General features: G+C 48.9%; 1 protein-coding gene across 4 annotated transcripts in view; it reads left to right on the forward strand.

The window, feature by feature from the left end:
• Positions 1-19,434, forward strand: part of CAPS2 (calcyphosine 2) — a 925,516-nt gene that overhangs the window by 743,930 nt on the left and 162,152 nt on the right. For all 4 annotated transcript variants that reach the window (XM_069229548.1, XM_069229545.1, XM_069229547.1 and 1 more), the window contains one exon: positions 7,639-7,755. In XM_069229548.1, the coding sequence (XP_069085649.1) occupies positions 7,639-7,755 (117 nt within the window). The remainder of the gene's footprint in view (positions 1-7,638; positions 7,756-19,434) is intronic.

The raw sequence follows: 19,434 nt of genomic DNA on the forward strand, positions 1-19,434 counted from the left end.
CAACGGTGTCCATGTGTGCGCATTGCAAGGGGACCTGTACTGGTAGGTTTGTGCTATCTGTTGTGTATTTGAACCAGAATATGTATGTGTATGGATTGGCTGGTTGAGGTGGAGGGAGCTGGAATGGGTGATATGGTTGTCTGTATGTGTCTCACTTTCATGTGAGACTTAGGTTGTGTTTGTTGTGTTGCCGTGTGACACATTTAGGTGAGTGTTGTTGTGTGGCAGCTGTTGTCGTGATGTGTAGTTGTACTTGTGTGTAATTGCATCTGTTTAGCTGTGTGTAGTTGTGTTGGTTGTTGTGGTTGTCATGTGTGGGTGCAGTGTCAATGGTGTGTGTGTTTGTTGTGCCACGGATGTATGTCAGTGTGTGTTTTTGGCATGTAAGTGCTGTGTTGTTTTAGAATTGTAACGGACGATGGTGGGTATGTGGTGTATTGTGTAGTGTGTAGAGCAAGGGGACACATATGGCTAAGAAATAGGCCCTCATTCTGACCCTAGCGGTCCAAGACCGCCAGGGCCGCGGGCAACGGAAACACCGCCAACAGGCTGGCGGTGCTTCATTGCCCATTCTGACCGCGGCGGTAAAGCCGCGGTCAGAAAAGGGGATCCGGCGGTTTCCCGCCGGATTTCCCCTGGCTGGGCTGAACCTCCATGACATGGGGATTCCGACCCCCTTCCCGCCAGCCTGTTTCTGGCGGTTTTTACCGCCAGGAACAGGATGGGGGGAACGGGTTTCGTGGGGCCCCTGCACTGCCCATGCCACTGGCATGGGCATTGCAGGGCCCCCCTTTCTGGGCCCCAGCATAATTTTCACTGTCTGCATGGCAGACAGTGAAAATCGCGACGGGTGCTACTGCACCCGTCGCACACCGGCAACACCGCCAGCTCCATTCGGAGCCGGCTTCTGTGTTGCAGGCCCTTTTCTGCTGGGCCGGCGGGCGCTCCCTTGGCGGGCGCCCGCCGGCCCAGTGGGAAAGTCAGAATGGCCCCCGCGGTCTTTTGACCGCGGGGCCGCCATTTGGCGGTTCCCGCCAGACGGGCAGCGACCGCCGCCCGCCCGGGTCAGAATGACCCTCATGGTGTGTGTATGTCACTTACCTCTATTCCATAGCCCTTGCCATTATACAAAGTGCATTGGCTACCACCACTGTTTCCTTCCATCAGAAGTCCGTCGCCAGTCACCTGCTTGAGAACTATAACATCTAAATACAGTGGTCGGAAACTGTCGATTTGGCAGTCTTATCTGATCCATTACCCTACCCGTCTTAGCGGTAACACAAGGCCCTAAGTTTTCAATATGTTCATTGAAACAGTCCCAGTCTAGCATATAAAGAGTAAGCTGTGATATCTGATAGAGACTTCTAGTTGCAGATTCTTTACCTTTATATTTCCACAGGCGTCAGACTGGATCTGGAGAATTTTTCTTCGAGCAGTACCCCTGCCTGCCATTAGGTGGTGTCAGTCGACTCTGCGGGTGTCGTTGGCATCGTGGTCACCGTGATGACGTCGCAGTTGTATATAGGCACAACCCCGGCGCGCTGACATCAGTTCTTTTCTTTCCGCGCCAGCCTACGCGCAAATCTGAAGAAGAGCTACCCCAGTCATTTCTTGACTAACTGCAACATTTTGTTGAATTTGTTTTTTGACAAGTTTTGGTTTGCGTTGAGGGATGTCCCGTATGACCAGATTAAAGCTTTGCGACTCCTGTCACTGCATGATGTTGGTGACGGATCCGCACCTTGTGCGTCTCTGGTGTTTGGAGCGCGACCACGACCCGAAGTCGTGCTCCGAGTGTCGGGCCATGAACCCAAAAGCTTTGAGGGAGCGGTCCCCGAAGCTCATGGTAGGCCGACACTCGACTCCATGTCGTTGCCAGTCCAGTTCGAGAGGAAGGTCAGGAGACCGGTCGAGGACTCGCCACCATTCTTCTTTGGCCAAGTCATCTGGACATTCGGGTAAGAAGAAGAAGTCAAAGAAGGCAAAACGTTCTTCGACTTTGCCCCGTCACTCGCACGACGCCACTTCAGACATGCGTTGATGCTCTAGGCCTCTGTCCTCAGTCTGGATCCGCTCCGCGTCTCCCTGATTTTCTGGGAGCTAGGCCTACCCCTTCCCAACTTCAGGAGTTCTGTGAGGCCATGCACCTCATATTTAGGCAGCCTGACCCACCCTCGGTGACTTTGGGCCCAGGGAAGTTGGTGAGGGCCTCCTTGGGTTCAAAGTCACCAACTTCAGTCTCGACTCCGGAGGGCACCTCAGGATCAGCCTCTGGATCCGTCCAGACATGCCAACGTGACCTTCCCCAGCGTCGGGTTAGACGTCGATGCTCCTGGCGCTGATTGGGCCCACAATCCACATCAACCGTATACTCATTCCTGATGAGCCGGAACGACATCCCTCAACGCTAATTCTGTTTTCCATGGGCTCTGGTGTGCCTAGGGTTGATCCTGAACCCTATTGCTATGGGTATGGATACGAGAATAGTCCGGAGGTGTTGCTGGACCTTTAGAAGACCAGCTTGAGTCTGAACTTGATTGGGTACAGGATTTGGGTGATGCCAGTGGGTTGGACACCTCCCCTGACACTGGCATGTTTTCTCCCCATACCGTGGCTACGGAGGAGGGAGCGTCTTATTCTATGATGGTGAGAAGGGTGGCTGAGGTTTTGAACCTCAACCTTCCTTCTGTGGAGGTCAGACCTAACCTCCTGAGTGAAGTGCTTCAGCCTTGGGCCTCCAACTCGGGACTCCTTTTTCCCTTCAGTGATGCACTTAAGGACGTCCTACTGGGGAGCTGATCCAAATCCAGCACAGGGGCTCCTGTGAATAGGTTGATTGCCCGCCGCATCGGCCTGCACCGAATGATCCAAATTTCCTTACCCAACGCCCTACGCCTGAGAGCCTTGTCATCTAGGCTTCATCATCCTCTGGAGCATTCTCCACCACGCCCCTGGACAGGGAATCAAAAAGACTGGACAATTTAGGGAAGAAGATGTTTTCTTCTGCCAGTCTAGCGCTGTGGTCCGTGAACACCGCACGCCTTTTGGGCCTCTCTTCCCATACTCCCTGGGATACGGTTGTGCAAGTGCTGCCTCAAGTTCCAGAAGAGGCCCGAAACGTTCTCTCCCAAGCCGTGACCAATGGGAGAGACGGAGCCAAATTCATGATCTGTTGTGGACTGGATACGACTGACTAGGCAGATTGGTTGCATCAACGGTGGCACTGAGACGCCATGCCTGGTTGAGGCCGTCTGGCTTTTCAGGGGATGTCCAGCATTTTTTGATGGACATGCCCTTTGATGGCACTCCTCTCTTCGGAGACAAGGCAGACTCGGTGCTCGTTTGCTTTAAGGATTCCCGGGCTACTGCCCGGTCCCTTGGCCTCGCAGCTGCTTCTCGCCTCTTGCACCTTGTGTGGCTATGGAAGGGGCACTCAACCGAGTCCGTTCCCACCAGGTCACCGACCCGCGCATGCTGTACAGCCCCTGTGCGGATGCGGGATCCACCGAGCTCGTGGATCAGGGAGACGGTAGGCCGCCCAGTCTACCCCCAACCCCTCCTCTGCCCCAAAACCTTCCTAGTCCGTTGGGACATCCGGGACTAGTTGGTGGCAGAATTTGCCATCATCTGCCCCACTGGGAATCCATTACCACAGAAAGGTGGGTTTTACAGATCGTCCGAAGGGGCTACTCCCTCCTCTTCGACACTTCTCCTCCAGCCATGCCACCATCATTCTTTCACCCGTCAGAGGATCATTTGGCACTTCTCTGTGAGGAAGTCAAAGCTCTCTTGACAAGGGAGCCATAGAAGTGGGTCCCTGTGCCAGAAGTAGGTCGTGTTTGCTATTCCCGCTACTTTCTGGTGCCCAAAAAGGACAAGGGTCTTCGCCCTATCCTAGACCTCCGTTCCCTAATTTCTTCCTCAAGAAGGAGAAGTTCAAAATGTTAACCCTGGCTCAGGTGCTTTCTGCCCTGGACCCTGGATGATTGGGTTGGACTTGCAGGATGCCTATTTCCATATTCCTGCCCTGCCGCCATACAGACGTTACCTAGAATTCGTGGTAGGTCACAAGCACTTTCAGTTCACCGTGCTACCCTTTGGCCTAACCAGTGCTCCTCGGGTGTTCACAAAAGTGATGGTAGTGGTTGCAGCTTATCTGCGCAGGTTAGGGGTTCCAGTCTTCGCCTACCTGGAGGACTGGCTGTTGAAGGTGGACACACCCTAGAAAGTTGTCTCCCGCCTCTAGACTACGGCGAACCTCCTGCATTCACTGGGAATCACTATCAACGTGCGAAGTCACACCTGACTCCATCTCAGATGCTCCCTTTCAGCTGAGCTGTTCTGGACACTGTGCAGTTTCGGGCTTATCCTCCCAAAAATCGAATCCAGGATATTCAGGCTATGATACCGATGTTTCAGCCTCTTTCCTGGATTTTGGTGAGAATGACTCTGAGGCTGCTGGGCCTCAAGGCCTCCTGCATCATGCTGGTCCAACGTATGCAGGCTCTGCAGTGGGACCTAAAGTTCCAGTGGGCGCAGCATCAGGGGAATCTCTCCAACATGGTTCAGATTTTGAAGGGAACTTTGAAAGGCCTGAAGTGGTGGTTGTTGAATCCAGATTGGGTCAATGACAGATCCCTTTCCCAAACAGATGTCACAGTAGTGACAGATGCATCACTCCGGCAATGGGGTGGCCACATGGGAGAGGCAGAGATCAGAGGCATCTGGTCTCCGGCGGAGTCCGGGCTCCACATCAACCTCTAGGAGCTCCGGGCGATCCAACTTGCATTGAAAGCATTCCTTCCCTCTCTCAAAGGGAAAGTGGTGCAGGTGTTCACCGACAACACCACCTCCTTGTGGTACAGCAACAAGCATGGTGGAGTGGGGTCGTGGACCCTTTATCTAGAGGCTCTTCGGACATGCCTGGAGCGCCAGGGCATTTCCCTGGTGGTTCAACATCTGGCGGGCTCTCTGAACATCAGAGCAGACGAACTCAGCCGTCCGATGCGTAGTCAATCAGGAATGGCGTCTCCATCCAGAGGTGGCACAAGGTCTCTTTCAGCAGTGGGAAGAGCCTTGGTTAGATCTGTTCGCCTCAGTAGAGAACGTGCAATGTCTGCTGTTTTGTGTGCGAGTTTCCAAGGCAGCACTCGCTCAGCGACGCTGTAGCCACTGATTTCCCCGCCCACCCCCACTGCCACTAGCCACCTGTGCCTGTGCCCCTTGCACAGTGTGCCTACTCCCAGTGGCACCAGGCCCTTCATTGTCGAGGGTGTGTGCCCTTGACTCTGGCATCTGTACGGTGGGGCACACTTCTTATTGATAGGTCCCTGAGGTACAGGTTTGGGGAGGAGGGGCTGGCTGAGGTGTTGTAGCCACATGGGATGGGGAGTCCGGTGTGGCCAGGGTGGGGGCTGCTGGGAGTGAACTGACCAGTAGCCCCAGATGGCCCAGGCAACTCATCCCCATTCAGACATCCCGGGAACAGTTGTCTGACCCTGACATCTGCTGCTGGGTGGCAGTGGCAGGGTTACCTGAGGTTGGAAAGAGGAAGGGTTTGTATGTGGATGTATAGTTGTCATTTTCATAGTGTGGTGCAGGCAGTGGCTTCACTTGCTTCCCAGTGATGGCAATGACAGCTGCAGTACTACAGACATTGATTTTTTTTATGGGGACTGTGCCATGGTTTGTATGTGCCATGGTGGGTTGTGGATAGTGGATGGCATTGCTGTCATTGCCATGTGTTGGGAGGCTGTCATAGCAAACAGCAGGTGTGGGCTGTGATATGGTTTTCCATCCAGGTGTCCCATTGTGAAGTGGTACAGTGAATTTTAGCTGTGTGGGGTGTGATGCATTGTGGGAGTCATGGTTCTTCACATTGTGATTGTTATCCGTGCATTGGGGGGGTGGGTATGGTGGGAAACGGGTGGTGTGGCATGCAGGGGAGGGGTGTAGGGTGATTGGGGGTTGCAGTAGTGTTGGATGGGGTGGATAGGCGAGTGGTGGCTAGACATGCTGGTTAGAAGTGGTTGTTTCCTGGGAAGGGGGTATTGTTGCCTTACCAGTGTCGAGCCCTCCGTCAATTCCAGTAAGTCCCTCTGGATGCATGATGTCCAAGATCTTCTCCTCCCAGGATGTTAATTCAAGGGGTGGAGGTGGGGGTCCACTGGAAGTGTAGTTCAGGGCGATCCTGTGCCTGGACACCATGGAACGGACTTTCCCCCTGAGGTCGTTCCATCTCTTCCTGATATCGCCCTTGTGCTTGGATAGTTGCCGACTGAATTGACCCTGTCAACTACCCTCTGCAATAACACCATTTTCCTTGCCAGTGATGTTTGATAAACCTGGGCTCCCATCAGTTGTGGCTCAACTCTGACGATCTCGTCCACCATGACCCGCAACTCATTGTCTGTGAGCCGTGGGTGCTCCTGGCGTGCCATGTTGGGGGTAGGGTACAGTGCGAGGTGATTGGTGGTGTGCTGGTTTTTGGATGTGGGTGCTGGTGCTTTGTGGTGGTGGTGTGCGCAAAGTGTGCAACGTGCAGGTGTATGGGGTGTGCTTCGTGGTTTGTGTCTCTCTGGCTGGTTGTTTTATTTGCACAGGATTGTTGGTGTGGGCGGGTGTTAAATGGTGCCGTGAACAGGTGTGTGTGTGGTGTGTGTATGGGTTTCAGGTGTGGGGTATTCAAACTGTCCAGTGGGGTGTTGGCTACTCTTGGCGGTGCGAACCGCCATTAGTTCACCACCGTGCATGTGCTGAAAAATAACTCGTAATAGTATCCGACGTAGGTTCCCAGTAATATATGTGGGACCTGGATATATTTCATGTAAGCCAGTTGTTCCCAAGGAAGCATTTCACTAGCATCAAGTATTTCTGTTAATGTATCTAGTAATATGCTATAGATAAGAACCAAAGGCATGTGAGCGTAAAAGATAGGCTGTTTACTTAGAAAGTCTATTTCGTATTCTACAAACACAGATGTTTAGAAACATATCCCAGGAAAATTGTGAAATAAGGGTGACATTAGGTGAGCACATAGAATAAAAAAGTCCAGGTGGCACTATGGCCAGTGATAATGTATGTAGTCCAGCATAGCCATTAAAATAAAAGCACGTTAACTATTCAGTAAAAAAAAAAAAAAAAAAGGCAAACAATTGGGTAGTATATTAAGCAACACTTTCGTATGTGGAATCTGCCCATATCCCACAATGTTGATGGGTTCATCCAGGGCTATGGATGGGGTTAGTTTGTATTCACCATTGTGACTTGAGAAAACACAAAGGAATAGCAAGCCAAATTTAAACAGTCACTATCTTAATGGTAGCAATGCTTACTCAGTACAGTGCTGCACGAATACACAAATCACACCAATATTAGTACTGCTGCTAATAAAAATATTTTGATATATCTCACTTATCATCTTCAGTGTTTGTGATAAAAACATACTTAATTCTGTATCGTCAGCAGGAAAGCATGCGTTTGTAATAACCTAGCAGATACAGTTAATATAGAAAGACAACCAATGTCCTAGACTTACTGATCCTTATCAATTACTTACATTGCTGTGAAGTGGAATATAAAGTGTACTTGTAATTTTGTGAATTGTAAAGTAATCAGTTTTATTTTAATTAATCCTAGATTTTTGATGCCTTGTGGCTCGTTTTGGAGAAGAACTGTGATAATGTTGAATATGGTGAATTCACTCGTGCTTTAATTGGTGAATTGAATGAGCACCGGAAAGCATTTGTGAGAAAGGTAATATGTTTTTTGCAAAAACCTCAGATATAAATATGTCATCACCAGTGAAATCATTACACCCCCCATGAAGAGCAGTGTGACACTGTCCTTGGTTGGGGTGCCCTTACTGTTCAGCATCTTTATAGGTAATGTGGCAGATTGGATTGCTAATAGATGAAGCCTTGAAAAAGAAAAATCCACAAACCATAATCATTAACATCATAATGTTGATCAATGTTATGGTTTTGATTAACAAGTTACCTTTGGTAACACTGTCTATTAGAGACTGTCCTAGTGGCCGTTTCCTCACCTCTTGAATATTCTCCAAGTGTCAGAATGAATCCAGAAATTTTCCCCATAGTACCTTTGCACGCCGTAAGGTGAAGCATGCGGCCCAACACTGACGCACTTCCATTCTGGATGTGACGTACAGGGCCTCTGTAGGCTCCGCACCTCCATGCTGACAGTTTCTTTCAAGACTGCCTGTGCCCCAGAACTGGACCCCCAAAAGCAAATTGATAAACCAGGGTGCAGATTTCTAGACTTGGGATCTTATTAATGGGTAGTCTCTAATCACAGATCAGGTAGGATGGGAGGGTCAGTGAGAAATCTGCTGCTTTATAGAGACTCTACCTGAAAGAGTGTTACTGAAGGTAAGCAACTTGTTTTTCTGATAGAGACTTCTAGCTGCAAATTTCTCCCCTTAGGAGTAGATATCAAAGCAGTTCCTAAGGGGAGGTGAGCTGTGAATGGACTCAAGCCAGAATGTCCTGCAGGGCCGAGCTAGAAAATAAATCGGTGGACTTGGCTGTCCAGGCAATAGTATTTGGAGGGACACTCACGTACCCCCCTGGCAGATGAGATAGGAACTTCCTGTATAAACACTTTGGTAGCAGCTTTGGGCCTTGGGAAATGGGCCTTCAGACCTTCTAGAGGCTGTCTTTTTGCTACTGCATAGCAGATTTTAAGACAGAGCACAGTCTGTTATGCTTCTGCACAGCCTTGACTTCTTTTGCTCTGACAAACCCCATAGAAAGTTTAACTTCCACTTGGTGGTCTTTGGTACGATCAATGTATATGGTGAGTGCTCTGTTGGGGTCCAAGCGATTAAGTCTCTCCTCCTCCTTAAAGAGGTGAGGCAGAGCATGGAATGCCCGCAGGGTGATGGTTTGACCAACTTGAAACAGCATCACAACATTTGGTAGAAAGGATGCCTGAGTAACCAGAACTAGCCTTATGATGGATGAACACAGAGTCTGAAGCGCACTAATGCACCATGTGGAGATGATCGGAATTAGTAACACCATTTTCATGGTGAGGACCTGAAAGGGATACGTGTACAGTGGCATGCATGGAGCATACATTAAACAAGTAAGGACGAGATTGAGGTCCCACTAAGGGCATCACAAAAGCAGAAGGGGGTGGGAAACATATTCTGTAGTCATTTAAAAAATCTCATCACAACGGGTGATTTAAACATCGAAGGCTGATCAGGCAGTCGCAGGAAGGCTGAATGGGTTGAAAAATAATCTTAAACAGTTCCCAAAGTGAGACCTTGCCAGGCGAGAGATAGTAAACAACTGGGCTTTGGACAATTGGGCCTGGATGGGGACAATTTGGCATGCGCTGCACCAAAAACTCAAACTTGTCTGAGCGGCACGCATATACAGTCTTTGTCGAGGGATGCCTGGCTGCCAAGTTGACAATTACTGGGAAGATCAAAGGCATTCACCTGGCGCCATCCAATCTCTATGCACGAAGGTGGAGATTGTGCAGGCCGGGGACGAGAACCTGACGTTTCTGCTGTGGCAGCAGATCCTCTTGTAGGGGCAACCTGATCAGAGAACAGGTACTCAAGTCGAGGAGTTCTGGACACCATACGCTCTGTGCCCAGTCCTGAGCCCTAAGATGATTTGGGACTGGTCCATCCTGATCTTCTTGAGAACTCTTGCTGGACTGGTATCAGCAGAAAGGCGTACTCATGGTGGAACGCATCTCCGAGTTGGAGACATCTTGGAAACTCCAACCTGCGGAAGTGCTTACATTGCTTGTTGTTGGCGGTGGCAAACTGATCGAGCCAAGGTTCTCCCCATTTGTGAGACCATGTGCCTGTTCTGGGAGTAATTGCCACTTGTGATCTGCTAAGCGCCGATGGCTGGCTGAGCTTGTCCACCCTGGCATTCAATAAACCCGCCAGGTGGTTGACCAGCATTAAAATCTCTTGGAGGTCCAGCCATTTCTAGAGGTGTAAAGCCTCCTGGCATATGGTCAATAACCACATCCCTTCCTGTTTGTTGCAGTACCACATGGCAGTAGTGTTGCCTGTGAAGACCTGCACCAGCCTTCCCTTGATAGACGGCAGGAGGCTTTCAATGCCAAGTGGATGGCCCTCAGCTCCAGAAGGTTGCTAATTAGCCTGGCAGACAAGATCTGATCCAGGACAAGCATTTTGAACTTCTTCCGAACGAAGCCATCGAGAAGGTGCAGATCCTGAGTAAGGAGAGGATCTCCATCCTTCTTAGGCACCAGAAAATAGCAGGAATAGCAACTGTGACCTCCTTCTAGAGCTCACACCCTCTCAGCAGTTCACTCGGCCAAAAGGGCTTGCACTTCCTGATGTCCCTCTGTTAATCCTTGAGTTGACAGTGGAAGCAGCGGCAGGGACGAAAGGAAGGGTGAGACATGACCTCTCCGGACAGTCTGCAGAACCCACCTGTCCGACATGATCGCTTGCCAACCTGGATACAATTTGTGGATTCTGCCTCTCATCAGCTGCCTCTGACCCTGTAAGGGTACACTAAAGAGGTTTGACTGGTGGGGCTAGGGTGGGAGGGTGGTGGACTCAGCAGGGTGCTGACCTTGGTTTTGGGGGGAGTGGGCACCGCAGCCTCTCCTTAGAAACTGCTGGGTTCAATGCTAAGGTGGGTCAGAGTGGCAGTAGAAATTCCTCATCCAAAGCTACAAAAGGAATGCTGGAATTGTTCTTGATTAGGCTGAGTATGGAGGTCTAGAGTGAAAGCGGTAGCCCTTCTCTCCTTGAAATCTTCAAGGGGTGAATCAGCCTTGTTCCCAAACAAGTGAGTCCCATCGTACGACATGTGCATCAGAGAGAACTGGACATGGCCTAAGAACCCAGTTAATCACACCCATGATGAATGGCAACACTGGTACCCAACTGAGGCGGTGGTGTCCAAGCCACAACAAATTGTGAACATGGCAGCATCACAATCATCCTGAATCACCTGTGAAAGTACTGGGCAAGGGTTTTCTGGAAAACTGGGAAGGACTTGTGTTGCAGAGTCCCAAAGGGCATGAGTGTAGTGGAATATAGGAGACATTGCTTGAGTGCAGGAGCAAACTGACCGAGGAGAATAATTGTTTTCCAAAAGTCTCCAGTCTTTTTGATTCACACTCAGGTGCAGCAATAAGGAATTGTTGGGGTTGGTCCGGCTAGTAGAAGCTTGCACCACAAGCCTCTTTGGAGAGAAGAGCTGTGACAAAAAGGCAGGATGCTGGCACCGAATAAGGCTTAGCCCAGGCCCCTAGAAGGGTATCTGTCAAGCTTTCATTGGAAAGGAGATGCCCAAACACAGTCTATCAAGGGTGAACAACTTGGGTCAAGACATTTTGTTTTTATTTCCATAGTGGGGAAGTGGAGGTCCAGAACTTCAGCCTCCCTACGTGTAACCATTATGGAAGAGGCAGAATCTTCCTTTGCTGGGCCAGGAGGAGAAAAAAAGAGCTTTTCTCAGGGGAAGTATCTAGCCTACTAGTCGCTTGCAAGTCCTCATACCCATTATCATCAGCATAGGGCAGAGCAAGATGTGTATCCTGGTCATAATCGTTATCAAAGTCTGTCCCAAAAAGGCATTGTAAAAATGTCACCTGTCTTGTAGTAAAGCGAGTGCAAAGTGAGTGCAGAAACTTCTGTCGATTTGATGGGAGATTGGTCAAAGTCATACCGGCATCAAGTCAGCATCGGAGAGGACAATCATGCCACCCGTTTGATGTACCAGGGCCTTGCATGGTTGTGGGCACCGTGAGCGGCATCAGGACTGGAGCAAAGGGCCGAAGTGGCTAAGAGGGGACCCCCTGGCGCTGAGGGTGAACCCATCAGCAATAATCCAGGTGGAAGGCTTCTTAGCTCATTGGGACCCAAAGGCACACCAGAGAGAGTTAGTAGACAACTGAGGAGCCGGACCACAACTGCGTAGAATTCTTCAGTTTGACAAGTTGTGGCCAGAAAATCAGGTTGTGGCAGAAACAGCTGCAGAATCGGCTCCAAAGTCAGCCGACTTTAGGAACAGGATTGTCGATGCCGTCCACATACTTCATCAGGTGAGTGGGAACGGCTGAAGGAGCAGAACTCTGATTCGGCTTCTTATGTGTTTTTTGTGCTTACTGGAGGACTTGGAGTGCGACGACGCGTGCCTCTAGAGCGGCTCCGCTGAAATCCTGGAATGGGATCAGAATTGAACTTTAGACTTGGAGCAGGACTTTGTGCGGTCCTAATGGTGAGTTTTCTTGTGTTTGAGGGCATAAAGTCTTGCCTCGCCTTCACTGATGGCCTTGAGGTTGATTGCTGTGCAGTCTTTGCAGGTCTTGAAGTCGTGGCCCAACCCTAGACCCCAAAGGCAAACTTGATGGGGGTCTGTCATGGATGTCTGCTTGCGACAGTCCTTACAGGGTATAAAACCTGTTGTCTTAGAGGGTGAAATCCTTTGCGTGCTATAGAAGTGTTGAAGATTAAAAATCAAAAAAGCAGTTTGTGATAGAAGCTCCGGATCTGTGCCTGAAGGCTTGGAAAGAAAGGAACCAATGTCATCATGCGGGAGTGGCACCTCTATAGGCTTGCACGCCACTTCTGGAGCTAAACGGTGTCAGTGCGTAGCCACATGGCGCCACCTTTCAGCGCAGAGGTGCTATGGAAAAAGCTTCTAGATCCAGTCTTATACTTTGTGAACATGCACAAGGTGAGGTATCATCACATTAAAAAAAGCATTTCTGGTGGCCTGCTCTGCTAGTCACCGACAGCCAGTGGGGAAGTGTCAGAAACACAAAACACAACAAGCATATGCAAAAAGAAAATGTTTGCATTTAATGTGCTCAAACATGCAAATACAGACATGCACATTTACTACATGCATACATTAGCACATTAAAGTCAGACTTTTGGATTTGATAATGCTAACATTTGTCTTGATAGCAAGCTGCATGACCCTGGAGTTCCAGACTGTTACTAGTGTCCACGTTTACAAGAAAGAGCAAATGACACTTAATACAATGGTGCTGCAAAGTAATAGTGCTATAATTTAAATAAATATTTAATAAATGAGGCAGAACTTAAAGTGGTGAACTGTGATAGATTGTTTCTCCAAAAGTACTATTATTAAGAAAGACCACAGTGGCACATAAGTTAGGGACACAGAATAAGGAGTACAGCAACACATACAACCAGTGGCATTGAAGAAGGACCACAGTGGCATATAGACTCTTCAAGGGAGGGAATGCAAGCAATAAAAATAAACTGACCAGTCCAATCTTGTGAACAAAGCAGGAGCATGACTATAGTAGTGGCATCACTCAACAAGAAAAGTATACTGGATAATATTTGTCAGGTGTTACCTCTAAAAAAAAAAAGAAAAAAAAAAAAAAACGTTTCCTTTGTGTAGCTTTCATTTACTACATTTAAAAATGATTTTTCTTAAAAATATCACAGCACTTAAATAGTTTTATCATGTTTAGTTTAAGAATTTGCTTATTATCCAGAATTTGTTGCTTATATCGAGGTAATCCACCTTTTCAAAATGGCTTCTGTTTTGACAAAATGATTCCTCTCTATAGGAGGCTGGCTTGGCTTATAGTGGGTACCTTGTGGTACTTACACCTTGTGCCAGGTCCAGTTATTCCTTATTAGTAGATTAGTAGTGTTCTAGCAGCTTAGGCTGATAGAGGTCGCTATAGCAGAGCAGTTTAGGCTGAACTAGGAGACATGCAAAGCTCCTACTATACCGCTTATATCACTTAGCATTACATCACAAGAAAACACAATACTCCGAGTTGCTAAAAATAAAGGTACTTTATTTTAGTGACAATATGCCAAAAGTATCTCAGAGGATATACTCCCTTAGGGGGTAAGTAATATACACCAAATATACACACAACCCAAAATAAGGTAAGTAAACAGTTAGAAAAGTAGTGCAAACACTGTAGAACACAATAGAATGCAATAGGAGACAATAGGCCTAGGGGCAACGCAAACCATATACTCCAAAAATGGAATGCGAAACACGAATGGACCCCAGGCCTAGTGTAGAGTGTAGAGGGTCGCTGGGAGTGTAAGAAAACACTAAGGGTGTCAAAGATACCCCACCCCAAGACCCTGAAAAGTAGGAGTAAAGTTACCCTACTACCCCAGAAAGACAGTAAAGTTGAGATAGGGGATTTTGCAAAGACAACAACTGACTGCAAAGAACTGAAGACGGATTCCTGGACCTGAGGACCTGCAAAGGAAGGGGACCAAGTCCAAGAGTCACGCAAGTGTCCGGGGGGGGGCAGGAGCCCACTAAACCCCAGATGAAGGTGCACAAGGGCTGCCTCCGGGTGGAAGAAGCCGAAGAGTCTGCAACAACGGAAGGTGCCAGGAACTTCTCCTTTGGTTAGAAGATGTCCCACGGTGTGCTGGATTATGCTGAGTTGTTTCCACGCAGAAAGACCGCAAACAAGCCTTGCTAGCTGCAAGAGTTGCTGTTAAGGGTTTTGGGTGCTGCCAGGGCCTAGGAAGGACCAGTAGGTCGCCCCTTGGAGGAGGAGACAGAGGGTGCTCTCAGCAACAGAGAGAGCCCACGCAGAAGCAGGCAGCACACGCAGAAGCCCCCGAACAGGTGTTCAGAAGATCTGAGCATGGCGGTCGTCTCAGCACAACAAAAGGGAGTCCCACAAAGTCAGAGTCCAACTCAGCGAGTTGGGCAATGCAGGACGGAGCGCTGTGGACCTGGGCTAGGCTGTACACAGAGGAAGTCTTGCAAAAGTGCACAGAAGCCCTAGCAGCTGCAGTTCACGCAGTACACAGGATCACTGTCTGGCGTGGGAAGGCAAGGACTTACCTCCACCAAATTTGGACAGAAGGGCCACTGGACTGTCGGGGACACTTGGATCCAGCTCCTGTGTTCCAGGGACCATGCTCGTCAAGATGAGAGGGGACCCAGAGGACAGATGATGCAGAAGTTTGGTGCCTGCATTGGCAGGGGGAAGATTCCGTCGACCCACTGAAGATTTCTTGGCTTCCAGTGCAGGGTGAAGGCAGACAGCCCCCAGAGCAGGCACCACCAGGAAACAGTCGAGAAAGCCGGCAGGATGAGGCGCCACAATGTTGCTGGTAGTCTTCTTGTTACTTTGTTGTGGTTTTGCAGGCGTCCTGGAGCAGTCAGCGGTCGATCCTTGGCAGAAGTTGAAGAGGGAAGTGCAGAGGAACTCTGGTGAGATCTTGCATTCGTTATCTGACAAGAAACCTACAGGAGAGAACCTAAATAGCCCTCAGAGGAGGATTGGCTACAGAGAAAGGTAAGCACCTATCAGGAGGGGTTTCTGACGTCACCTGCTGGCACTGGCCACTCAGAGCTGTCCATTGTGCCCTCACACCTCTGCATCCAAGATGGCAGAGGTCTGGGACACACTGGAGGAGGTCTGGGCACCTCCCCTTGGGAGGTGCTGGTCAGGTGAGTGGTCACTCCCCTTTCCTTTGTCCAGTTTCGCACCAGAGCAGGGCTGAGGGGATCCCTGAACCGGTGTAGACTGGCTTATGCAAGGAGGGCACCATCTGTGCCCTTCAAAGTGTTTCCAGAGGCCAGGAGAGGCTACTCCTCTCAGGCCCTTACCACCTATTTCCAAGATTTCTCAGAGGAAATCCTTTGTTCTGCCTTCCTGGGACTGGGCTGCCCAGGCCCCAGGGAGGCAGAAACCTGTCTGAGGGTTGGCAGCAGCGGTAGCTGCAGAGAAAACCCCGGAGAATTGTTTGGCAGTACCCGGGCTCTATGCTGGAGCCCCGGGGATGTATGGAATTGTCCCCCCAATACCAGGATGGTATTGGGGGGACAATTCCATGATCCTAGACATGTTACATGGCCATGTTTGGAGTTACCATTGTGACGCTACATATAGGTATTGACCTATATGTAGTGCACGCGTGTAATGGTGTCCCCGCACTCACAAAGTCCGGGGAATTTGCCCTGAGCAATGTGGGGACACCTTGGCTAGTGCCAGGGTGCCCTCACACTAAGTAACTTTGCACCTAGCCTTCACTAAGTGAGGGTTAGACATATAGGTGACTTATAAGTTACTTAAGTGCAGTGTAAAATGGCTGTGAAATATCGTGGACGTTATTTCACTCAGGCTGCAGTGGCAGTCCTGTGTAAGAATTGTCTGAGCTCCCTCTGGGTGGCAAAAGAAATGCTGCAGCCCATAGGGATCTCCTGGAACCCCAATACCTTGGGTACCTAGGTACCATATACTAGGGAATTATATGGGTGTTCCAGTGTGCCAATCAGAATTGGTAAAATTAGTCACTAGCCTGCAGTGACAATTTTAAAAGCAGAGAGAGCATAAACACTGAGGTTCTGTTTAGCAGAGCCTCAGTGATACAGTCAGGCACCACACAGGGAACACATACAGGGCACACTTTATGAGCACTTGGGTCCTGGCTAGCAGGCTCCCAGTGACACAGGCAAAAACAAACATACATGCAAGTAAAAATGGGGGTAACATGCCAGGCAAGGTGGTACTTTTCTACACTCTCACTTGCCAAAAACAATGTACCTCATTTTTGCAGCAGAGCATTTTGTATGAGGTGGAATGAAACAGCCAGAAGCATGATATTAAGGATGTTTACTCCTCTGAAGATTTTTTATTTTTATTTGTATACATTTTTTTGCAGGAGATAGGGACAAAGTTGTGTCCAACAGCTACACAGTCACGCAGTCCTAAAAAGTGTAGAAGTCAGAAAGCTATTTTACTTCCCTAAATGTTGAAATTCAAGGGATCAGTGTTAAAAAACGTTGATGTTTGGAACATCAGTGTGTTTACTTTAAGGTTTTCATTTGCACTCCGTTGAGCATTGAAATGACCAGGTCTCTCAGTCAAGGACTGCCCTCTGAGAATATTTGTTAATCTGCCATCTTGATTGCCTGAGACAAGGGCAACTCCTACAAGTAGCAGCTGTACTGCACTGTCCAGACTAGGGTACTTTAAAGGTGTGAAGTGTCTCATTAAGTGGGTCCTATTTGGGAGGAAAATCCCACATGAAAACTACTTGTAACTCTTGAGTGAAGAGTATTGGAGAAATCAGCTAGGCACCAAACTCCTCCTGAAATCTGGATGGAGGAAGGAGCTAAGAGGTTTGCAGACATAGAAATACAGAAAAAAGTAAAGACGGTTAAAATTAAATCAGGGACAAAAATAGTAGTAAGGGGCGATGAATATGATGAAAAAAATAGAAAACAAATGCACTGCAGTACATCCAGCTCATGGAAATGCTACCTTTTAGATGTTATTAACAGCAGCTGACATCACAGGAAGGGAACTGTGTTCCACCTTGGATTGTTAACCTCTGTTAATATTCTGTTTGACCCCCCCCCCTCTTGGAGAGGGCTGGGACTATGGCTTGATCATCCACCTTTCTGGAAATCATGGTGTGGACCAGATAGGAGACACCTGAGTTCAACATCTGTTCACTAGTGCTGTATCTTGTGATCCCGCTACCACCATTCATGCCAATTATTCAGACTAGCTTGTGGACACTCCTCCATGTGGACAGGAGCATGGAGACACCATGCAGTTTAGGCAGCACAGCCAATCAGAAGCATGTCAATCAAAGTGTATGACTCCTTCTTCAGTCTGCAGAGGGCGTTGGGTAAATTTTCTGCACAGTTATAACACCTACTGGATGTGCAAATGTGTGCACTTTCGGTTTGCCTTAAAATATAAGTAAAATCAAGTGATAGAATAACTCTATGATGCTCATTTGTTGCAGCCTACTTTCTTGTGGACTTATAGGACATCTTCCTCTTGTGTAGAAGCATTCTGTTGCATTTTTCTTGTCATGGCCATGTCCTGGAGCAGCTAGGAAACCTAGAGCTTACCAAAGGTGGCAGTGCTTATTCCCTGCTGGCTCCAGAAAAAGATTTGCCAGTGATAGAACATTGTTGTCACACAACTGCTCTGTGCAGTGTCATAATGAAGACTTAATAAAAGGATGGATCCTAAAGTAACAGAAAAATATGCATATTTATTTATATTAAAAATGAAACAAGGGAGATGTAGAACTTAATAAAATATGACCTTGGTTTAAAGCCCCCCTGTATCTGGGATATCTGATAGATAGAGACTTTTAGTTGTAGATTCCTTACTGTTTGAATTTCCCTAGGCACCAGTCTTGATTCAGAGATTTTCCTTGTGCAGTACCCCTGCGCATAGTTAGGTAGCGTCAATCAGCTTTGCGTCCATCAATGTCGCCCTCGCCGGTTATGATGTTGTGGGTCCTATGTATGTGCTACCCTGGCACACTGAAGTCAGATCTTTTCTTTCTGGGCCAGCCAACGCTGATCTGAAGAGAGCTACCCCTCAGTCCATTTTTGACTGGACTTTTTTGTTCAAGTTTTTGTTGAGTTGTAGAACGCCTGGTACATCAGGGATGTCCTCTAGGATGACTGGGTTTAGGCCCTGTGGGGCCTGTCATCAGGTGATGTCGGTGATGGTTCCGCACCGTGTGTACCTTTGGTGCCTGGATAGGCAACCACAAACCGAAGTTGTGCTCCGAGTGGAGGCCATGAATCCGAAGGCTTTGAGGGAGCAGTCTCTAAAGCTCATGGTGGCCCTGCACTTGGCTCCGTGTTAGTACTGATCTTGATAGGAAAGGTCTCAGGATCGGTTGTGGATTTCCCCATCATCTTTGTCACACTCCAAGTCACCAGGACGTTCAGGTAAGTCAAGGCATAAGAAGTTATCGATGAATGCAAAACATTCTTCGATTTCACCCCTTCCGTTGGCCAGCTAGACAAGGGTGAAGGAGTGTCATAGATGGCAGCGTCCGTCTGCAGAGCCTGCGTCTGGGCTGGCTTTGCGCTTTCCTGAGAGAAGGAGCAACCCTTGCCCAGCTTAAACAGTTTTATGACGCCATGGACCTCATCTTTGGCAGTCCGTCTCCACTGGCATTGTGCCGGAAGCTTCGGCTTGGCTCCGAAGGGGACCCATGGATCCATTCATGGATCCGAACCAGCGTCGGTCGTACCACTTCAACCTAAACTGGCTCCTGTTCTGACGTTGATGCTCCTGGCACCGCCTGTTCTCCTGGCTGGCGTCACCCCCATCCTCATTGCCAGCTCCGACACTAAACCGAATGGGCATCGTACAGTGCCGACTCTGGCAGGGGATTTGCCCGCATGTCAGATCCTGAGTCTTATTATTACGGGCTAGTTTACAGTGAGAAAGAGGAGGGATCATTGTACCCCTTAGAATACTAGTGCCAAGACCCCATGAACTGGGTCAAGCCAGTGGACTAGATACCTCCTGTGATACTGGCCTACTCTCCTCCCTACTATGGTTACGGAGGAGGGTGCTTCTTATTCAGTGATGGTGCGGAGAGCAGCTGAGGTCCTGGACCTTGGGTTTCCTTCAGTAGCAGTCAGGACTAACCTCCTGACA

This window comes from Pleurodeles waltl, chromosome 4_1, assembly GCF_031143425.1.
Source record: "Pleurodeles waltl isolate 20211129_DDA chromosome 4_1, aPleWal1.hap1.20221129, whole genome shotgun sequence".
NCBI classification, from domain to species: Eukaryota; Metazoa; Chordata; class Amphibia; order Caudata; family Salamandridae; genus Pleurodeles; species Pleurodeles waltl.